At 44.0% G+C, this 21,257-nt stretch overlaps 1 protein-coding gene across 4 annotated transcripts in view; it reads right to left on the bottom strand.

Annotated features, from left to right (window-relative positions):
* The window catches only part of GALNT18 (polypeptide N-acetylgalactosaminyltransferase 18), a 354,448-nt gene that overhangs the window by 99,615 nt on the left and 233,576 nt on the right, over window positions 1-21,257 (bottom strand). For all 4 annotated transcript variants that reach the window (XM_049713591.1, XM_033404508.2, XM_004279183.3 and 1 more), the window contains 3 exons: window positions 14,518-14,701; window positions 12,702-12,899; window positions 7,955-8,069 (listed from right to left, as the gene is read on the bottom strand). In XM_049713591.1, the coding sequence (XP_049569548.1) occupies window positions 7,955-8,069; window positions 12,702-12,899; window positions 14,518-14,701 (497 nt within the window). The remainder of the gene's footprint in view (window positions 1-7,954; window positions 8,070-12,701; window positions 12,900-14,517; window positions 14,702-21,257) is intronic.

Genomic DNA, 21,257 nt, shown 5'->3' with positions numbered 1-21,257 from the left:
TTCAAACAATAATCCAGAAAAATAGGAAAAACTGTATGCACAAGACAATTCATTGTAGCACTATGCCCTCAACAAGAAACTGGTAGAATAAACCATGGAATGTGCATTCATTGGAATACCATGCAGCTATGAAAAAACAATAAGGAATACCCCTATATACTATTACAAAGTAGTCTTCAGAAAAAAATTTATATAATAAAATAGTGAAAAGTGTGCATAGCATACTACCATTTATCTAAGAAAGAGGAGATGTAAATATATACATATTCCCTTTTATTTTTTTAAAGTGTAAAGTAAAGCAAAATGTTTATGGTAGAAGTAGCAATGAAACAGGATAAAGAGACAGCAAGACATTAAGTACCTTGTGATAAAAGTACACGCGTACTGCCTATGAAACATTCTTGCTACAAAATCGAACCTACATCTCTAGGTCTAACTAGCAATGTAGAAGAAATATATGGAACAGAAGGACATGTTAGATGACATCAGGGGAAAGCAAACAGGAAAATCTAGACTGTGGGAGTCTCCACAGGACAAATAACCTGATGTCTTTAAAAATAAATTACAAGGAGAAAAAAGAGATGGAGAAAGAAATCCAGTAGATTAATAGAGACTTGCAAGATATATTAATCAACTGGATCTTGATTCAAGAAACAATTGTAAAACAAAGTAAAAAAATGTTATGAGAGAATTGGGGGAAATTTGAACACTGATTGAATATTTGATGGTATTAAGGAATTCTTTTCAGTACTTTTAGGACGGAAATAGTATTGTGATCATGTTTCTTTTAAAAAGTTCTTCTCTATTTTAGATGCATAATGAAATTTTTTTTGATGATATCATGTCTGAGATTTGCTTCAAAATAACTGGAGTTGGGGAGGATTGGGTAGGGACAGAGATTAAAACCAAATTGTCCATGAGTTGATAATGTTGATACTGGGTGATGGATGCAAGGGGATTTATTATACTATTCTCTCTGTTTTTGGATATGTTTGAAGTTGTTCATAATAAAGAGGTTTTTAAAAAAATCCTATTTATGATAAAATATTTGGGATATGGAGTACAATATCCTAGATATTATATTACATGTTTTAGAGGACATTTGTACCTAAATTCTAAGGTTCTAAATTCCCTTCCTATATGAGGGACCATATCATGTGTAATACTTGGGCCCATGGAACCTGAAAGGGTCCCTGACCCCTGGCAACTAAGCATGGGCCTATAATCTAGGTTTAGCCAACTGTATGCTCTAATGCAGCACTTTGAATTTTGGTGACTGTCACCAAGCCCCAAGCAATGGGACTTGCTTATAGTAGGACTACAATACTCCTTACAAATTAAAGCGTGCTTAAAAAAATAAAGCACTATATGAAACGTATGGTTGTATATTTCTGCAACATATACATCTACATGTATAATAGTAATAGATATGATCATGTTTAGTATAGAGCACTTTATAGATTACAGAGTACTTAAATTGATTTCTTGTTAACTTTGTTGCTAAAATAATGATTTTAATAATAAGATAATAAACCATAGAATGAATTAACTTTTTTGGCCAATATAAACATTTTAAATTGTGTAACACTATTAGGATAATAATATCTGGCTTGCCTATAGCACTTGATTGCTGTGTACATTAAACAGGATAACTGTAGGGAAAGAGCTTTGAAAATACAGATGTCAAGTAGCTTACCGCCTATGTTTTCTTCTAGGAGTTTTATGATTTCAGGTCTTACGCTCAGGTCTTTAATCCATTTTGAGTTAATTTTTGTGTATGGTGTTAGATAATGGTCCAGTTTCATTATTTTGCCTATGGCTGTCCAGTTTTTCCAATACTATTTATTGAAGAGATCATCTTTTCTCTGTTGTATATTCTTGGCTCATTAGTTGTAAATTAATTGACCATTTATGCATGAGTTTATTTCTGGGATCTCTATTCTGTTCCATTGATCTATGTGTCTGATTTTATGCCAATACCATACTGTTTTGATTTACAATTTTTCTTAAGTGCTATTTTGGTTGCATTTCACATAACGTAATATGTAGTATATTTGCTATCATTCAGTTCAAAATATTTTCAAATTTCTAGTATAATTTCTTCTTTGACCTATGAGTTATTCAGAAATGTTTCACAATTTCCAAAAATATGGCTTCTGCCTATACTTTTTAGTTATGGATTTTTAATTTAATTCCATCGTGGTTGGATAACATGTTTTATGTGATGTTACTCCCTTGAAATTGTTCAATTTTGTAGTTGTTAGATGCAGTGTTATATATATGCCCATTTGATTCAAACTATTAATTATGTTGGTCTATCAATTACTGGGAAAATTTATTAAAATCCTCAACTACATTAGTGGTGATGTTGATGTCTCCTTGAAATTCTATCCATTTTTACTTCATATAAATTAAAGCTGTGCAATTAGGCACATAAAAACTTACAACTGTTATATATTCCTGATGGGCTTAACATATTATCATCTTGTAGAAATCTTCCTTATTTATCCTAAAGTATTTTGTAATGGTATTTCTTCTAATATTAACATAACTACAGCAACTTTCTTTTGATTGGTATTTACCTGTTATGACTTCTTCCATTCATTTATATCTTAACTTTTCTATATTATTATATTTCAGGTTTATATTGATAAAGAGCCTACAGATATTTTTTAAAATCTAGTCTAAAAATGTTAGTCTTTTAATTTGGCCCATGTAAATTTACCATATTTACTGATATATTTGGATTTATTTCTACCATTTTATATGTTTTTTTCTTGTATCACCTGTTTTATTTCTCTTTCTTACCATTTTCATATTTCATTTTTCCCCTCTACTACTTTGGAAGTTATACTTTTTATACATATGATTTTCATGGCCCCCCAAGAAATTTTAATATGGTTAATTTATCAGAATTTAAAGTCAACCAGAATCTTTTCCATCTTCATTAATAATATAGGCATTTTAGGGCACTTTATTTACAATCACCCCTCCCAACTTATTTGCAATTGTCATCATACACTGTAGTTTTAATTTGTTTTTATAACTTTGCAATACATTATTTACCATGAATATTTCTTTAGATTTACTCATATATGAGCTAATTATTCTCTTTTTATCTCAGATTTCCTTCTTGGCTCATTTTCCTTATACCTGAAGTATGTCTTTTAAAATTTATTTTATTGAGGATCTGTTAGTAGCAAACTCAGTTTTTGTGTGTCAGAAAATGGCTTTCTTCTTCCCCATTTTTGAAGGATTTTTTAAATTGAGTATACATATAAAAGTTGATATTTTCTCTCAGATATTGAAGATATTATTTCATGGTCTTCTGGATTCCATTATTGCCATTGGAAAATCCACTGTTATTCTAATTATCATTAAATTTTAGGTAGTCTATCTTTTCTCTCTGACTGCTGTAAGATCTCCTTTGTCTTTGGCTTTCTGTGGTTCCACTATGATATGTCTAAATGTGAATATTTTTGTATTTATCCTGCTTTGGATAGGTTGACTTCCTAAATCTGAGGATTGGTGTCTTTCATCAGTATGGGAACATTTTCAGTCATTATATATTCAAATATTGCTTTTGTCTAATCCTCTTTCTATCATCTCCATTTGGAATTCTAAGATATTAGACACTCCCTCTCATTTTTACATGCCTCTCAACCTCTTTCTTTCATATTTTTGTCTTTGTCTTCCTGGGGTAATGTTGAATAATTTCTTCAGCTCTGTTTTCCAGTTTACTCAATTTTTTTTCCTTTAACAATATCCATCTAGCTGTTTAATTCATCCATTAAGCTTTCAATTCACATTTTTATATTTCTCATGTTTGAAATTCTATTTTTATACTAATATGACTGGTCTTTTTATAGTCCCTTGCTTCTTACTCGTAATTTCAATCTCTTTTTATTTATTTAAATATATTATACAAATTATTTGATATCCTACTTCTGATAGATTCAATACTTGAAGACTTTGTAGATCACATTTGGCTATCTAATGCTTTTGCTGGTGTTTGCTCTTGGTTCTTTCTTTTTCCCTTGTCTGGTTCATGATTTAAAAAAAAAAAAACAAACTGAACTCACATTCCTTGGAACTCTAGCTGTGAGAAGTTTTGTGGCTTGGGTTAAAGGGGTTTTTCCCAGAGAGGATTCATGTACACTTTTGCAGATGCCTAAGAACTTCTAACAGCTTTAAGTTAAATTCTCCTCTCAAGATTTTCTGAACCATGAAGTATTCTGATTTTGAATGATAGATCCAAGGGAGGGATTCACAGAAGAGAATTGTTCCTTTCCTCCTAGCACAAGATTGAGACAGGCAATTTTCACTCTAATGATGAAAATGTGGGTGGGAGTATTTCTAGCCCATCTTTATACTCAGATAATGGGCCTTTGCAGTTCCAGCTTTATGGGAGGTAAAGGGTAGGGAATATTCTACTAGATTCTTCATGCTGGTCAAGCTTTAGGCTTTGTATCCTGTCCTCTGTATACTCCATGAAACTGGGAAATCACAAACTTCAAATCATCACGTTCTTCAAATATAATGGACTCAGGCTTTCTCTGATTCCTACTTTCACTTAGGTTTTGGTGTCTGTATTGACTTCCTTAGGTTGTTATAACAAAACACAGCAAACTGGATCACCTAAAACTACAGAAAATGTATTCGCTCACAGTTCTGAAGGCTAGAAGTCTGAAATCAAGTATTTGTAGGCCATGCTCTCCCCAGAGCCTCTGGGGAGGATCCTTCCTTGCCTCTTCCAGCTTCTGGTAGCCCCAGGCATTCTGTGGTTTGTGGCATCATAACTCCAATCTCTGTCTCCATCTTCACATGATTATCTTCCCTCTGTCTGTGCCCAGATTTTCCTTCTCTTACAAGGACACTAGTTATATTGGATTAGGGCCCACCCTAATGCAGTATGACCTCATCTTAACCTGATTATATCTGCAAAGATCCTATTTCCAAATAAGATCATATTCACAGGTACAGGGGGTTAGAATTTCAACATATTTTAAAGGGGACTCAACTGAACAGATAACAGTTTCTAACAACTTCTTAATTCCTTGCCAGCTCTTGAATACTTTCTTATATATTCTAGTATTTTATAGCCATCATCTGTATAATCTGTCTCCTATTCAATGTCAGCTCTTACTTCTCACGCTTTTCATTCTGCTTGCCCACAGCAGTTCTTCTTTTCCCCACTGAGTTGTGGACTTATAAACTGGGGGGGGGGGGGGGAAGGCTTATTAGAATTGAGTGCAAAATAAGAATAAGGCTTTAAATGAGGACTCAGTAGACACAACTGTGAGTAAAGTAGAAGAAAATTACTGCATGGACATTGTAATGCTCTTTTGGGAATGCTCAAAGGACTTTTATCCCTAGGTCACTGTGGTATATCTAGCTAGCGAGGCTTTTGAGTCATAAAGATCTGGGGTTGAATCTTTTCTCTACCTCTTATGTCATATGACCTTGAGAACATATGATGTAAGCTCTTTATTTCACAATTTTCTCATCTGAAAAAAGGAGTATTATGATAACAGCTACTTTTTAGGGTGTTTCGTAGATGGATTATATAAGTACAGTGCCAGAGCAGGTAATGAATAATTGTGCAAACAGCTCTATTTCTGTGTTCCAAATGGGTAAGGACTTTGAATAAGTTGCCTCTAAATAAATGAGGGGAGGAAAGCAATGTCTCTCATTTTTACATATAATCCTGGGGAGTAACCGAAGGGAGATCCTAGATGGAGAAAGTGAGGCACTGAGATGTTAACTCATAAACATGAAAGAGAAACACTAATAACCACACAAAATGTGAACGTCTGTTTTGAAGATGGCTGGAGGTTCTGTATCCCTTTAGCGGGGACCTGGAATTGAAATTCAAATTAACTAGCCCCTCCCTCTGTCTCAGCTCTGCCAGCCAACAAGTTGTTGGGTCCCTGCTTTAAAAGTCACCTTTCCTTCAACTCCATGATACTTCACCTCTGTCAAAGGGGAGGGAAGAGACAGAGGAAAAAAAGCCAGGCAACATTTTATACTGTATTTGACACCCCAAGCATCAAACCCCCAAATTTTAAACAAGTATTTGAGAGCCTCACCCAGGCCCACACTCCAGAGCAGCTTTATAATCTAGGCAAGGAAAAGCCAGGAGCCTCCCACCACTCCGTGACTGACTCACATACGTGCTGGAAGCACAGTTCACAAATCTAATTCCTTTCTCCATTCCTAGACATTTTTACCCAGAGAACATAAGTGACTGGAGGCGGTCCTGCCCGCTCAGCCAATTCCCAGCAGCAGCTCCTAGTAAAAAATATTATGTTTGGGGGCAAGCATTTATCCAGGAACGTGCGGAAATGAGATGGTGAGGATGCGGAAATGAGATGGTGAGGATGCAAATGGTGAATAAATGACCAGTGTAGGGAGAGCGGAGACGCGAGGGTGACTATGCAGCCTCTGTCCTCTATGAATATATTAGTTCCCCAATAAGTCCACGTAGCTTGACTGTCTCCAAAGAGATTTCTCTGGGTTTCAGTGAAAACAGGTGTCTGGAAGCGTTTCCTAAGCTCGGCTTCAGGCAACCTGCTCCTGCCGCCAGACCTCAAAGCCCTAGTATTAAGTCTGGGTGACAAGTCAGGCCCACACTGCCTGCCAGGCTATTGGAGGTATTGTGAGATGCTCATTGGAGGTGCCCAGTCTCCCCTCAGAGCAGGGCGAGGACTGTCCAGGGCCAGCTGACTGCCCAGTGGGTTGGAGATAGGAGGTAAGGAGGGTGTACTCAAGCTGTCCTTGAGAGGACACCAAAGATTAGGAACAAGAGACGCCAGATACAGACACTAAGGCCAAAGGGGCAAGAATGGGGTCACTAGTGGGAACCAGGCAGATACTGGGTGGACTGCACGGGGGGCAGGCAGCGAGGGGGAACATCTCAGGTGATTGCCATGAACACCAGCAGGTACAAGGGCTGGCCAGGGGCTGGCGAGCCTGTAGCGCATGGTGTGCCAGGCTGCTTAAAGAGCCCTGTGGAGAGGACCGTGGGGGCCATTGTGAGGACAAGCACAGCTTGCATGTTGGTTTCTTCATGAGGCTAGGACCACAGCCTAGACAGAGGGGTGGGCTTCCCTGTAGTGGACGAGGTCCTTCCTTGTATCCATGATCACATTTCTGTCACCTGCCAAGGGACCTAATGTGTCCCTCAGTCATAGGGATGGGGTTCATTTTGGAGTTATCTTTGCATGGGCCGAGGGAAAGGGGCCAGAGCCTTGGAAATGTTCCTGTAGGATGAGAGATTAAATTGCACCTGGTGTGGATTCACACCACACGTTGATAACTGCAAAGGGCCCGGTACCTTGGGGCAGGATGGCGGATATCTCTGGAAAGTAGTGTGAGGCATGTATGGGCCTGAGGGTCTGACCAACACGTGGTGGGTCAGAAACCCACATGGAGTGAGCCTGGCTGTGTTTTGCTGTTTATTCCCCGTGAGTTTATTTCTCTGGAGCCCTCTCTTGACAAAGTCTTTAGGAAGGCTCTGTTGGCCACTGTGGGGGAGATGGAGTATAACAGAGTGAGAAATCCCAAAGGGAGGTGACAGTATAAGGAAGTGACTCTGAGGGTCCGTCCTGCTCAGCAGCCCCTTCCTGGAGCACCCCTTTGCTCACCCCTGAGAAGTCTGTGTTTGATTTTAGCCAAGATGTCACCCTTGATTTGGGAGCTCAAATCTCCCATGTCCCCACCCCAGCCAAAGTAGTTTCTGATGTTCTTTTCTTCCTGAAAATTCTATAGTTCCCTACCTGTGTCTCTATCCCATCCCCACCAGCCCTGATCACATACACATGGACCAAGGTTAGGCACTGGACGTCCAGAATCAGTCCACCACCTTCAACCCTGAGCCGCATTTCTCCACTCCTGGACTCATTCACCCTCTGGGGAGCTGAGCCACGCCCTATGGGTGGGAAACCCTGCTCACCCTGATCCCGAGCTCGACGTTCTCGCCTCCGTAGACCTCCATGCCTTCATCCAGTAAGCCGATCTCCTGGAAGTATTGCCGGTCCACAATGAAGCAGCCAATGAGTGCAGGGCTCCTGCAGGGCATGGGGACATAGCCAGTGGTTAGCAGAGGGGCTGTCTCATGGGGGCCACCAGAGCAGTAAGAGCAGTGCTGCCTTCCTGCCAGGAGGATCTGGTCCTCTCCCTTCGTTTGCTGCCAGAACTGGCGTGGGCCTTGCTCTCCAAGTGGCCCTCCTGGGTCCACCCTCACCAGCTATTCCAGGGAGGTTGTTTCAGCAGGGCAGTGGGAGACAGCTTGTGTCCTGGGACCAGCCATCACTTCTGGTGGTGCTTGCATGTATGTCAGCCCAGAGAAGTAGTGCTCAGCCTACCAGTCTACACTGCATGACTGTGTCTCTGGCTGCCCTGACCCCTGCACTCTGAACTGCATAGCCAGTTTTTGTTTCTACCCGGGCACCCACACCAACTTTCCCACCCTTCACCTTGGTCCCTTTAGAGAGACGAGTTGGGGCTTTGGATAGCATGGTAAATCATTTGGATTTTATCTGTAGGTAAATGAGTGTCAAAGAAGAATTTTAAGCAGACAGTGGTATAAGCAGATCTGTGTTTGGAAAAAGAATACTCAGGCAGCTGTGGGGTGATTGAGATTGGAGGAGATTGGGTAGAAATCGAGGAATCCAGTTGGGAAGCTTGTTGCTATATCCAGATGGGCAATGATGAAGACCTGGACCAGAGTACCAGGACCGGAGACAGAGATTATTTAAAGACATATTTTGAGGTAAAAGCAGCAGAACTTTGAAACATATGAACGATGAAGATGAGAGAAGGGGAGGAATCTGGATGCCAGCTGGCGTTCTGCTTGGGTGATCGTGGAGTGGGGACCACCCGTCAATAGGGGGGATAGAGAAGAAGCTGGTTTCAGAAGGAAGAGGGAGTCCATGCTGGGAAAACTGATCTTAAAGTGACTGTGAGTCACTAGGGGGAGATACCTAACAGGCAGGGCCTAGCTAGCTGGTCTGGATTGGAATTCAGCAGGGATCTTAGGCTGGAGCAACACGTCAACAGCTCGTGGGACCAGAAGCTGGAAGGCCTTTCCTTAGCGAGTGTAAGCACGGGATTCATGGCTGTGTACAGACATCCGATGCAGAACGTCACGAGGAGAGATTAACATTAGGTGAATCAGCACGAGCACATGTGGGCTGCTTCTCTGCTGAAAGCATCATCTTACACAAATTACTTTGAATTGTTCCACTGCACGCATTTTATCAGCTGGTGGCTGAGGAATTGGAGGGAAAGAAAAGGAGAAATGAAGAATCCTTAGTGATGAGAAAACTGTCACTCAAATGCAAATGGACCCATCTTTGAAATTGTAATCTCATCAAGGTGGAGAAACAGCCATTCTGCAGGCCATTTCTTTGGAGAATGCTGATGCAGGAGGCTGTTTGGGCAGAGACTGGTGCCTTGGGGTCCCTGCCCCTCCTGCTTTCAAATTACAGCCTTTTATTCTGAATGGCCTCAGTTTCCACAGACCGCAGGCATCCAGGACAGTCAATCCAGCTCAAGCCACCGTTCCTTTAGGCTGAGTTCCTACTCTGGTGGGGGGGACGTGTGACCTGGCTTTAGAGGTGAGTGCTAGGGGAAAGGTTCCCCATTCTGCCTGTGCATCTCTGAAAGAAGTTCCCTAGACTCTCTGAGCCTCTGATTCCAGATCTATGAAACAGAATCAACTATAACCTCACAAGGGTTAAATTAAATAGTGTAAAGCACTTGAAAACCTCTGGGACATAACTGGTACTCAAAAGATCATTTTAAAAGATGCACTTGCACATTGAAGAAGCCCAGACAATCCCCCCTCTAAATGCATGGTGGTTTTAAAACATCAGCCCTGCAGAGTGGACTCTCCGCCTTTTCCTTGATGTTACTGAAATGTATTTTGTTTTGTTTAACATCTTTATTGGAGTATAATTGCTTTACAATGGTGTGTTAGTTTCTGCTTTCTAACAAAGTGAATCAGTTATACATAAACATATATCCCCATATCTCAAATGTTGAGCAGGGCAGGGCATTCTGGGATACAGAGTAGGGGGCCTTCCCTAAACGGCCAGACCCAGTCAGGGAAAGAACAGAATCTAAAACAGTACTCTGAGAAGAGCACAGGTCCCCTCAGTCTTCATTATTTATTAACTGCCTAGGGTATTAAGTGGACCTACTCAGCCTGAAAGTGTTTCTGATTTATATCTTCTGATTCCCAAAAGGGTTAGAAATAGCTTGCAAGAGAATGTAAAATACATTGAAAAAAATAGATAAATGTCTGAAAAGACTAAAATTCCACCAAAAATTAGAGGCTGGTTAGAATGCATGTGTCTTCTTTCATGATTCTTAAAGTGGACCCACAAAGTTGACCCTGAGCTTCCTGGTGGCCAAGGTGAAAATGAACACATATGGTCTTAGAAGTAAGATTTATAGTTCCCATGTAGAAATGTCATACTAATTCCTCAGGAATAGCAGGCCTTTCAGTTTGAAAGAAATTTCTCATGTCAGTCTTCTTAAAGGGGTCACTTTGGAATGTAGCGGACAACAATCTTAAAGCCATCCCTTTAGAACGTAACAGAAGATATCTCTGGGCTCTTTTTACAGCTTACATCATGTGGGGGTAAAGCACTAAAGCGCAGCTCCAAGGTGGGCAAGATACATTTGTATAACCCACAGCTTTCTGTGGGCTGTCTTCATCCAGGTATAAACCAAGAATGTTCTTTCAAAATCTTCCATTAATATAATTTCTCTCAGTTAGGATTTTTGATAAAAATTAGGTCATGGAATATTTGAGGCTGAGATGATATTCTCTGTCAAGGACCTAGAATGTGGGTCTACTGACTAAGTCTAGGCTGATACATTTAGTGATGCCCGGAACAGAAGCAGCTAATACCAGTGCAGTCTACTGCAAGACCGCTCATTGTGTTATGGCATATTTCCCTCCAATAGCAGTCAACAGACCTGGGGGTAGAATTCAGCCACAACAGTTCCGAGCTCAACAGTGGGTGCCTAGGAGGATGACACTAGGTACGGAATCTAGCTGCTCTGGGTTTGGATCCTGGCTGCACTGGCTGGAGCCTTTGGCAGGGTCATTCCCCTTTGTCAGTCTTTCTTTCCTCATCTTGTAAAACTGGAATGACACAATGAGTGAGCTGTCATCGGGTTATGATGAAGAGCAGATGAGACCATGTGTGTAAAAGGCCCTTGTACACAGCGACCTCCCAGCAAATATTTAACCACATAAGTGTGGCAGAGGCCTAAGAGACAGGTGACAGAGACAACCGCAGGAAAGCTATGTGGGGTTCTCTTCCGTCCTGTTTGTTTTTTTTTTAAAGAAGATGTTGGGGATAGGAGTTTATTAATTTATTTTTTTTATTTTTGCTGTGTTGGGTCTTCGTTTCTGTGTGACGGCTTTCTCTAGTTGTGGCAAGCGGAGGCCACTCTTCATCGCGGTGCACGGACCTCTCACTATCGCGGCCTCTCTTGTTGCGGAGCACAGGCTCCAGACGCGCGGGCTCAGTAGTTGTGACTCACAGGCCCAGTTGCTCTGCGGCATGTGGGATCCTCCCAGACCAGGGCTCGAACCCATGTCCCCTGCATTAGCAGGCAGATTCTCAACCACTGAGCCACCAGGGAAGCCCTTCTATCCTGTTTTAAACATGAATACAGTTTTTTCCTTCTGGCAAAGAAAAATGCCATCTCAGATAGTAATCTCTCACTTTCAATTAAATTTTTCGTAATCTTTCTCCCTCACGTAATACAAAGCAACAACAGTTTCTAATCTCTTCTTTCATTCCAGGAACTGTCCCCTAGGCCACCTTCTGACGCCATCTGTGTGGCATCAGAAGGGAGCATGAAGGCACCTGATCTGTGATTAGCCAGATAGAAATAAAGGCTGGCGGGGATGGCTGTTTCAGGAGTCCTGACCCATAAAATAGAGGCCACGTAGAGGAGTCACTTGGGTGTCTCTGAAGGCAGCAGCAAAGGCAGAAAGAGTCTGGGATCTTTGAATGGCAGTTTGAAGCCACTTGTGTCTGAGTCCTACAGGATAAGCTCAAACATCAGCCAGGCATACACGGTGCCGTGGCGTCTGGTCTTGCCTCTCCGCCCCTCCGGCCTCATTGCCTGGGGCTCCCCCATCACTGTCCTCCTTCCTTCCAGTCCCTTTGAACTTCCTCTGTGTCCATGAACTCACTCTGCTCCTTTGAATATGAGTGTCCCTGCCCCAACCTTGCAATCTCCTACTTGCCCTTAAGAAAAAACAAGTGCGAATGCTACAGGCTCCGAAAAGGATTCTCCCCAATTTTCATGCACTTTCCACCAGCGTGGGGAATAATTTGTGATCCCACTTATTTTATTCCAATTGTTTTCTCTGCTTTCACTATACTCCAGGCTTTTGGGGGCAGGAATCGAGTCTTGATCACTCTGTATCCCCAGCACAGCAGTTGGCGCCCAGCAAGTGTCCCAGAGCGATGTGCTGAAATGAGTAACTCTGAGGCTCTGAATGGATTCTGGGTGCCACAGCTCTTTTAAAAGGGATCGTCAAAGGCTGTAAGCTGTGACTGAAGGTCACTTGCCGATGCAGCTGGAGTTTGGGAAACAAGGGTCAGGCTGGGAGGGGAGCCCTTGCCTGGAAGACAAGACAGAGAGACCCCCAGGTAAGAATTCTTTACCTGATTGGGGCCGTGGAGTTCTCCAGTTTCCACCAGGCCTTAGGGGGGTTTAGGTAGCGGCACCACAGCTCCCAGTCAAAGCCCTGAGCGGCCAGCGGGTACTCTTCTATCTCAAAGTTGTCATATTTGATGTTGTCAAAGGATGGCGAGATGATCCGTTTCCGGTTCTCCTTAATGCGGGTGAGCACGGGTTCAGCCCTGGGCAGGGGAGAGGGAGAGAGGGGAAACTGGCACCTTCTAAAGCTCCTTCCCCCACAGAAGAAGGAAGGAACTCCTGGCCGTCTCCTCCAGGGGAGAGCTGCCCTGCCTCCTGGGAAAGAGTCCCTATTCCATCTCCCACCCCCATGCTTCCGGGCTAGCAAGAGGCCTGACCCCTCCTTCAGCATGTCCCAGGCTGAGCTGACAGATTCTTAGTGCCTCAGATCCTGGTGTCTGCTTGATTTCCCTTTTTCCATTAGAAAAAAAAGAAATCAAGACTTAAGAAAGAAGAAAGGAACAGATCTGAGGTTCCACGGGAAGCTTTCAACTTGGGCTTTGATTTTGCTAAAATGCAGCGCATCAACCAGGAGGAAAAGGCAGGTGAGGACGGCAGAGACACGGAGGTGAGAACAAACCTACTTCCACCCGTTGTGTGACGCTGCTTCGGTCCTTCCAGACATGCCACCCGCACCTCACGCGTCCCCACTGCCCAAGGAGAGGTGGGGGGGTCGGGCTTCCACGCAGCCCGGAACCCCTGGGGGCACGAGGCGAGTAAAATGTTTGCAGACAGGAATGATAAGCTTCTCATTAAAAATGCATTTGTTGCACAACTGTTTATCCAAATCAGCTTGAAATAGCAAGTGTCCCTCTCCTCTTCTGGCCATAAATCCAGTGAAAATGCTTTTTAGTCACAAATGGCAAGCAGTGACTTCACCTATAAAAAATGGCTGCATTACAGCCTTAATTCGGGCCTGCTATGGAAAAGTATGCCTCCACGCAGTCCTGCTGTGTGCATGCCCGCTGCCCCTTCCTGCTAAAGGGCCCACCTCACCCCACTCCAGGGAGGCAGAGGGTGGCACCTGGAGTCTAGGGTGGGGGACAGCAGACCCCAGTGCCATCATGCATAGTGGTTACGGTGGTACACTCGGCCATCCCCAGCACCTGGGACCCCCTAAGCCCAGGCTCTCTGCAAAGCCACACACAGTGGGCCACAGAACGCCCTCCAGCCTGCAGGGATGCTGGCGTCAGGTACCCTGTACCTGCCTGGCTGAAGCCACTGGGGCCTTGCCCCACCTAGCACCTGAGCAGCCCTGGACAGAGAAAGATTTTCTAGACCTAGTTTTACCAGTAGAAAGAATCTGAGGTTCTGTGCTACCTCTGGCCTGGCATCTGGGGGATCCCAGGGCACCTGTGACAACGTCAAGTCACCCTGGCTCCCTTTGCCCCCTCGGTCCTGTTCCTGTCTTTGGGGTTGGGCTTCTGCCTTGTGTCTGGTCCAGCTCTCCATTTCCCGGGGGTCGCATCCTGGTCCTTAGCTGGGCTGGAACTCTCGCTTTGCCCTTAGCATTTATCCCTCTCTCCCATCACGTCTCCTAGAGGACCACACCAGCGTGAGTCACACCTGATGCCACCAACACTTGAGACACTGTGTGTTGACCTGTTGATCCCTGACCCTCCCCTACCTTGAAGGGCCAGCCCTGTGGCCTGGTCACCCGTACACCCAGATCTCTCCTCTCCCCCATCATGACTGCGATCTCAGCAGGCTTTGCACCCATTTGAGCCACAGCCCCTGGAACACATTGGGACTCATCCTCCTCAGCTCCCGATGGGCACTTACCAGCCCACGTTGAACTCCACATGGGCATCAAAGAGTGCCACTACGGGGGCAGTGGCGGCCCTCCAACCACTGACCCTGGAGCGGATAAGGCCTTCCTGCTTGCTGTGCCGCACAACCTTGATGAAGCCTGGCTTCTGGCCGTTCACCTTGTCCACATACTCTGACAGCTTCTCCTTCAGCTCCTCTGTGAGGGAGAAAATGCACCGTTAGCACACTGAGGGCTGGGGCAATCAACACATTCACGCTTTCAGGGTGAGCTGACCCCCAGAGACAGGCAAGAGGAGCCAGTCCCTGCCCCAGGTCTTCCTTGGCATTTCCGAGCTCAGCTTTGAAGGGAAAAATAGAGGCAAAGGACTTGAACCAAGATGGCGGAGTAGAAGGACATGCTCTCTCTCACTCCCTCTTGTGAGAACACCAGAATCACAACTAGCTGCTGGACAATCATCGACAGGAAGACACTGGAACTCACCAAAAAAGATACCCCAAAGACAAAGGAGAAGCCACAATGAGATGGTAGGAGGGGCGCAATCACAGTAAAATCGAATCCCATAACTGCTGGGTGGGTGACTCACAGACTGGAGAACACTTATACCACAGAAGTCCACCCACTGGAGTGAAGGCTCTGAGCCCCACGTCAGGCTTCCCAACCTGGGGGTCGGGCAATGGGAGGAGGAATTCCTAGAGAATCAGACTTTGAAGGCTAGTGGGATTTGATGCAGGACTTCAACAGGACTGGAGGAAACAGAGATTCCACTCTTGGAGGGCACACACAAACTAGTGTGAGCATTGGGACCCAGGGGAAGGAGCAGTGACCCCAGGGGAGACTGAACCAGACCTACTTGCTAGTGTTGGAGCGTCTACTGCAGAGGCAGGGGGTGGCTGTGGCTCACCGTGCAGACAAGGACACTGGCAGCAGAAGTTCTGGGAAGTACTCCGTGGCGTGAGCCCTCCCAGAGTCTGCCATGAGCCCCACCAAAGAGCCCTTAGGCTCCAGTGTTGGGTTGCCTCAGGCTAAACAACAAACAGGGAGGGAACCCAGCCCCACCCATCAGCAGACAAGCGGATTAAAGTTTTACTGAGCTCTGCCCACCAGAGCAACAACCAGCTCTACCCACCACCAGTCCCTCCCATCAGGAAGCTTGCACAAGCCTCTTAGATAGCCTCATCCACCAGAGGGCAGACAGCAGAAGCAAGAAGAACTACAATCCTGCAGCCTGTGGAACAAGAACCCCATTCACAGAAAGATAGACAAGATGAAAAGGCAGAGGGCTATGTACCAGATGAAGGAACAAGATAAAACCCCAGAAAAACAACTAAATGAAGTGGAGATAGGCCTTCATTTCCACCTTCCAGAAAAAGAATTCTGAATAATGATAGTGAAGATGATCCAGGACCTCGGAAAAAGAATGGAGGCAAAGATTGAGAAGATGCAAGAAATGTTTAAGAAAGACCTAGAAGAATTAAGGAACAAACAAACAGAGATGAAGAATACAATAACTGAAATGAAAACTACACTAGAAGGAATCAATAGCAGAATAACTGAGGCAGAAGAACGGATAAGTGACCTGGAAGACAGAATGGTGGCATTCACTGCTACAGAACAGAATAAAGGAAAAAGAATGAAAAGAAATGAAGACAGCCTAAGAGACCTCTGGGACAACATTAAACGCAACAACATTCACATTATAGGGGTCCCAGAAGGAGAAGAGAGAGAGAAAGGACCAGAGAAATTATTTGAAGAGATTATAGTCGAAAACTTCCCTAACATGGGAAAGGAAATAGCCACCCAAGTCCAAGAAGTGCAGAGAGTCCCATACAGGATAAACCCAAGGAGAAACATGCCGAGACACAGAGTAATCAAATTGGCAAAAATTAAAGACAGAGAAAAATTATTGAAAGCAGCAAGGGAAAGACAACAAATAACATACAAGGGAACTCCCATAAGGTTAACAGCTGATTTCTCAGCAGAAACTCTACAAGCCAGAAGGGAGTGGCATGATATACTTAAAGTAATGAAACGGAAGAAACTATAGCCAAGATTACTCTACCCAGCAAGGATCTCATTCAGATTTGATGGAGAAATCAAAAGCTTTACAGACAAGCAAAAGCTAAGAGAATTCAGCACCACCAAACCAGCTCTACAACAAATGCTAAAGGAACTTCTCTAAGTGGGAAACACAAGAGAAGAAAAGGACCTACAAAAACAAACCGAAAAACAATTAAGAAAATGGTCATAGGAACATACATAGCAATAATTACCTTAAACGTGAATGGATTAAATGCTCAAACCAAAAGACACAGGCTTGCTGAATGGATACAAAAACAAGACCCATATATATGCTGTCTACAAGAGACCCACTTCAGACCTAGGGACACATACAGACTGAAAGCAAGGGGATGGAAAAAGATATTCCATGCAAATGGAAATCAGAAGAAAGCTGATACAAAATTAATGCACAGAAATCTCTTGCATTCCTGTACACTAATAATGAAAAATCTGAAAGAGAAATTAAGGAAACACTCCCATTTACCATTGCAACAAAAAGAATAACATACCTAGGAATAAACCTACCTAGGGAGACAAAAGACCTGTATGCAGAAAACTATAAGACACTGATGAAAGAAATTAAAGGTGATACCAACAGATGGAGAGATATACCATGTTCTTGGATTGGAAGAATCAATATTGTGAAAATGACTATACTACCCAAAGCAATCTACAGATTCAATGCAATCCCTATCAAATTACCAATGGCATTTTTCACGGAACTAGAACAAAAAATCTTAAAATTTCTGTGGAGACACAGAAGACCCCGAATAGCCACAGCAGTCGTGAGGGGAAAAAACAGAGCTGGAGGAGTCAGACTCCCTGACTTCAGAGTATACTACAAAGCTACAGTAATCAAGACAATATGGTACTGGCACAAAAACAGAAAGATAGATCAATGGAACAAGATAGAAAGCCCAGAGGTAAACCCAAGCACCTATGGTCAACTAATCTATGACAAAGGAGGCAAGGATATACAATGGAAAAAGACAGTCTCTTCAATAAGTGGTGCTGGGAAAACTGGACAGCTACATGTAAAGGAATGAAATTAGAACACTCCCTAACACCATACACAAAAATAAACTCAAAATGGATTAGAGACCTAAATGTAAGACCGGACACTATAAAACTCTTAGAGGAAAACATTGGAAGGATACTGTTTGCCATAAATCACAGCAAGATCTTTTTTGATCCACCTCCTAGAGTAATGGAAATAAAAACAAAAATAAACAAATGGGACCTAATGAAACCTGAAAGCTTTTGCACAGCAAAGGAGACCATACACAAGACGAAAAGACAACCCTCAGAATGGGAGAAAATATTTGCAAACGAATCAATGGACAAAGGATTAATCTCCAAAATATATAAACAGCTCATGCAGTTCAATATTAAAAAAGCAAACAACCCAATCCAAAAATGGGCAGAAGACCTAAATAGACATTTCTCCAAAGAAGACATACAGATGGCCAAGAGGCACATGAAAAGCTGCTCAACGTCACTAATTATTAGAGAAATGCAAATCAAAACTACAATGAGGTATCACCTCACACCAGTTAGAATGGGCATCATCAGAAAATCTACAAACAACAAATGCTGGAGAGGGTGTGGAGCAAAGGGAACCCTCTTGCACTGTTGGTGGGAATGTAAGTTGATACAGCCACTACGGAGAACAGTACGGAGGTTCCTTAAAAAACTAAAAATAGAATTACCATATGATCCAGCAATCCCACTACTGGGCATATACCCAGAGAAAACCATAATTCAAAAAGACACATGCACCCCAATGTTCATTGCAGCACTATTTACAATAGCCAGGTCATGGAAGCAACCTAAATGTCCATCGATAAAGAAGATGTGGTACATACATATAATGGAATATTACTCAGCCATAAAAAGAAACGAAAGTGGGTCATTCGTTGAGACATGGATGGATCTAGAGACTGTCATACAGAGTGAAGTAAGTCAGAAAGAGAAAAACAAATATCGTATATTAACACATATATGTGGAACCTAGAAAAATGGTACAGATGAACCAGTTTGCAGGGCAGAAATTGAGACACAGATGTAGAGAACAAATGTATGGACACCAAGGGGGGAAAGCGGCAGCGGGTGGGGATGGTGGTGTGATGAATTGGGCGATTGGGATTGACATGTATACACTGATGTGTATAAAATTGATGACTAATAAGGACCTGCTGTATAAAAAAATAAATAAAATAAAATTCAAAAAAACCCAAAAAACAAAATCATAGCTGAGAACTTTCTAGATGTAAACAAAAAAAAATAGAGGCAAAAACAGTATTTATTGAGTCCAGCAACATGAAGAGGGTCACGTGCCTCACACACAGTTAGAATGGGCATTTAATCTTCACAACAAGCGCCTGGGAAAATGCAGCTCAGAAGGGTTGATCAATGTGTCCAATGCCATGCAGCTTGTGAGTGGGAGTTCAGTTCAAGCCAGGTCTAATGAGCTCAAAAGCCCCTTTCTTCTCATCTATTGAGGGACTTCCTTCTTCCTCAGTGCTCTCCACCAGTCCTCCCCTAATCCCCTGAGAAAGCTCCATCTGCAAAGACCATAGCCCAGGACCCACTCCTCGCCTGGACATCACCTTTCCAGGAAGTGGATGACCAAGAGCTGTGTCTATGAAAGTGGCTGGCATTGGTTTGTTGCTGGCTGTCTCTGGGCCTGGCTAAGCATCTGATTCCCCTGCCTCTTCATAACTGTATATGGGGCCTGCAGCAGCAGAACAGGGCCTGAGCAGCCACATTCGTTGTGTTTTCCTTAGGAGCTCAGGCAACACCCTATGTGCCCCCCTTCTCCCCAGATGATGGCCTGAGTGGGCCACATTCACCCACCTCCAACCACAGCACCTCCCCAGGACTTAATTTCCAATCGCCCCTCCCCGCATCTTCCCAGCGTGCCCACTCCCAGGCCCTGGGACAGACCCTGCGTGTCCCTTGGTGCCCAGTCTGGGGCCTTGCCAGACAGGCAGCCCACTAGGAGTGAGAAAAGGGCATGAGGCAGCTGGCACAGGTCCTGGCACATGGTAGGTGCACCTCATGGCAGGAGCACAGTGTAGTAGAAAGAGGACAGCTTTCGGAGTCAACAACACTGCATTTTGGACTTCCCTGGTGGTGCAGTGGTTAAGAATCTGCCTGCCAACACAGGGGACATGGGTTCGAGCCCTGGTCCGGGAAGATCCCACATGCTGCAGAGCAACTATGCCCGTGCGCCACAACACCTGAGTCTGCACTCTAGAGCCCGCGAGCCACAACTACAGAGCCCACATGCCACAACTCCTGAAGCCCGTGTTCCTAGAGCCCGTGCTCTGCAACAAGAGAAGCCACCGTAATGAGAACCCTGCACACCACAACGAAGAGTAGCTTCCGATCGCTGCAACTAGAGAAAGCCCACGTGCAGCAACGAAGACCCAATGCAGCCAAAAATAAATAAATTTATACCAAAAAAAACAAAGACACCACAAACACTGCATTTTAATTCTGCTTTCCATGTATTATCATTGTGAGCTGTTACTAGTTCTTGATGTCCATGGGGATGTTCAGATGCAGTGAATGTATTTTGCACGTGGGAAGGACACGAAAAGGGGGGGATCGGAGGGTGGACTGTTATGGATTGAATTGTTTCCCCACAAAGGATATGCTGAATTCTAATAACCCCCAGACCTCAGAATACAACCTTATTTGGAAATAGAATCTTTACAGATTTAACCAAGTTAAGATAGGTCATTAGGTCCTAATCTAATATGATTGGTGTTCTTATAAAAGGGGGAGATTTGGACACAGAGACAGACATACACAGAAGGAAGACAGTGTGGAGAGACACAAAGAGAAGATGGCCATCTAGCAGCCAAGCCACATCTGAGGGTACCAGTAGCTGGGAGGGGCCTGGAGCAGATCCCTCCCTACCACCTTTAGAGGGAGCACCTTGATTTTGGACTTCTAGCCTCCAGGACTGTGAGGCAATAAATTTATGCTAAGTCACCCAGTCTGTGGTACTTTGTGCTTTGCAGCCCTAGGAGACTGACATGGTTGTTATGAGGATGAAATGGGATTGACATGTGTGAAAAGTGCATAGCACTTTCTCTCCTTTTCGTAGTTTCTACCATGCTGGGAGTTGTAAGAGATGGGGGAGCTGACTGTCCCTAGAAATTGGGGGATCCATCTCTGGCTGAGAAGGCCCTCTTCATAGGCTCTGGTCCAGGACCACTTCCTCCTGCTCTGCCCTGCCCCTAGGTCCAAAGTGTGCAAGAGGTGAGGCCACAGGGGCCAGGAGACACAAATGTGTGCAGTGGCCTCACGCCCAGGGAAGGCAACGGAGCGTGGAGCCGGAGTTGGTGCGCCTTCCTACAGATATTGATTTCAAGCCTTTTACCATGTGATGCTGGCCAAACAAATAAGTCTGGATGGGTGGGTAAGCTGTGGTCCCTAGGCTGCTTTGTGCACCACTGCTTGAGTTAATCATCAAGGAGATGAGGAGACTGTGAATCCGAGGGAAACATGCTGACAGGGAGGAAGGAAACTTCTGTGCTGGACAGCTACTACCTCGCTCTGTGACCTTGGGCAAGTTCCTGTAAATCCCAAGACCTCAGAGTTAGACAGGATTTGAAAGTTCATTTTGAACCAATTACCCATCTAAGGTTTGAATGCCCTCTGTGTATCCCGCTGAGTGATC

This window comes from Orcinus orca, chromosome 8 (genome assembly GCF_937001465.1).
Source record: "Orcinus orca chromosome 8, mOrcOrc1.1, whole genome shotgun sequence".
Taxonomy (NCBI): Eukaryota; Metazoa; Chordata; class Mammalia; order Artiodactyla; family Delphinidae; genus Orcinus; species Orcinus orca.
This window is presented reverse-complemented; position numbering and strand designations above follow the sequence as displayed.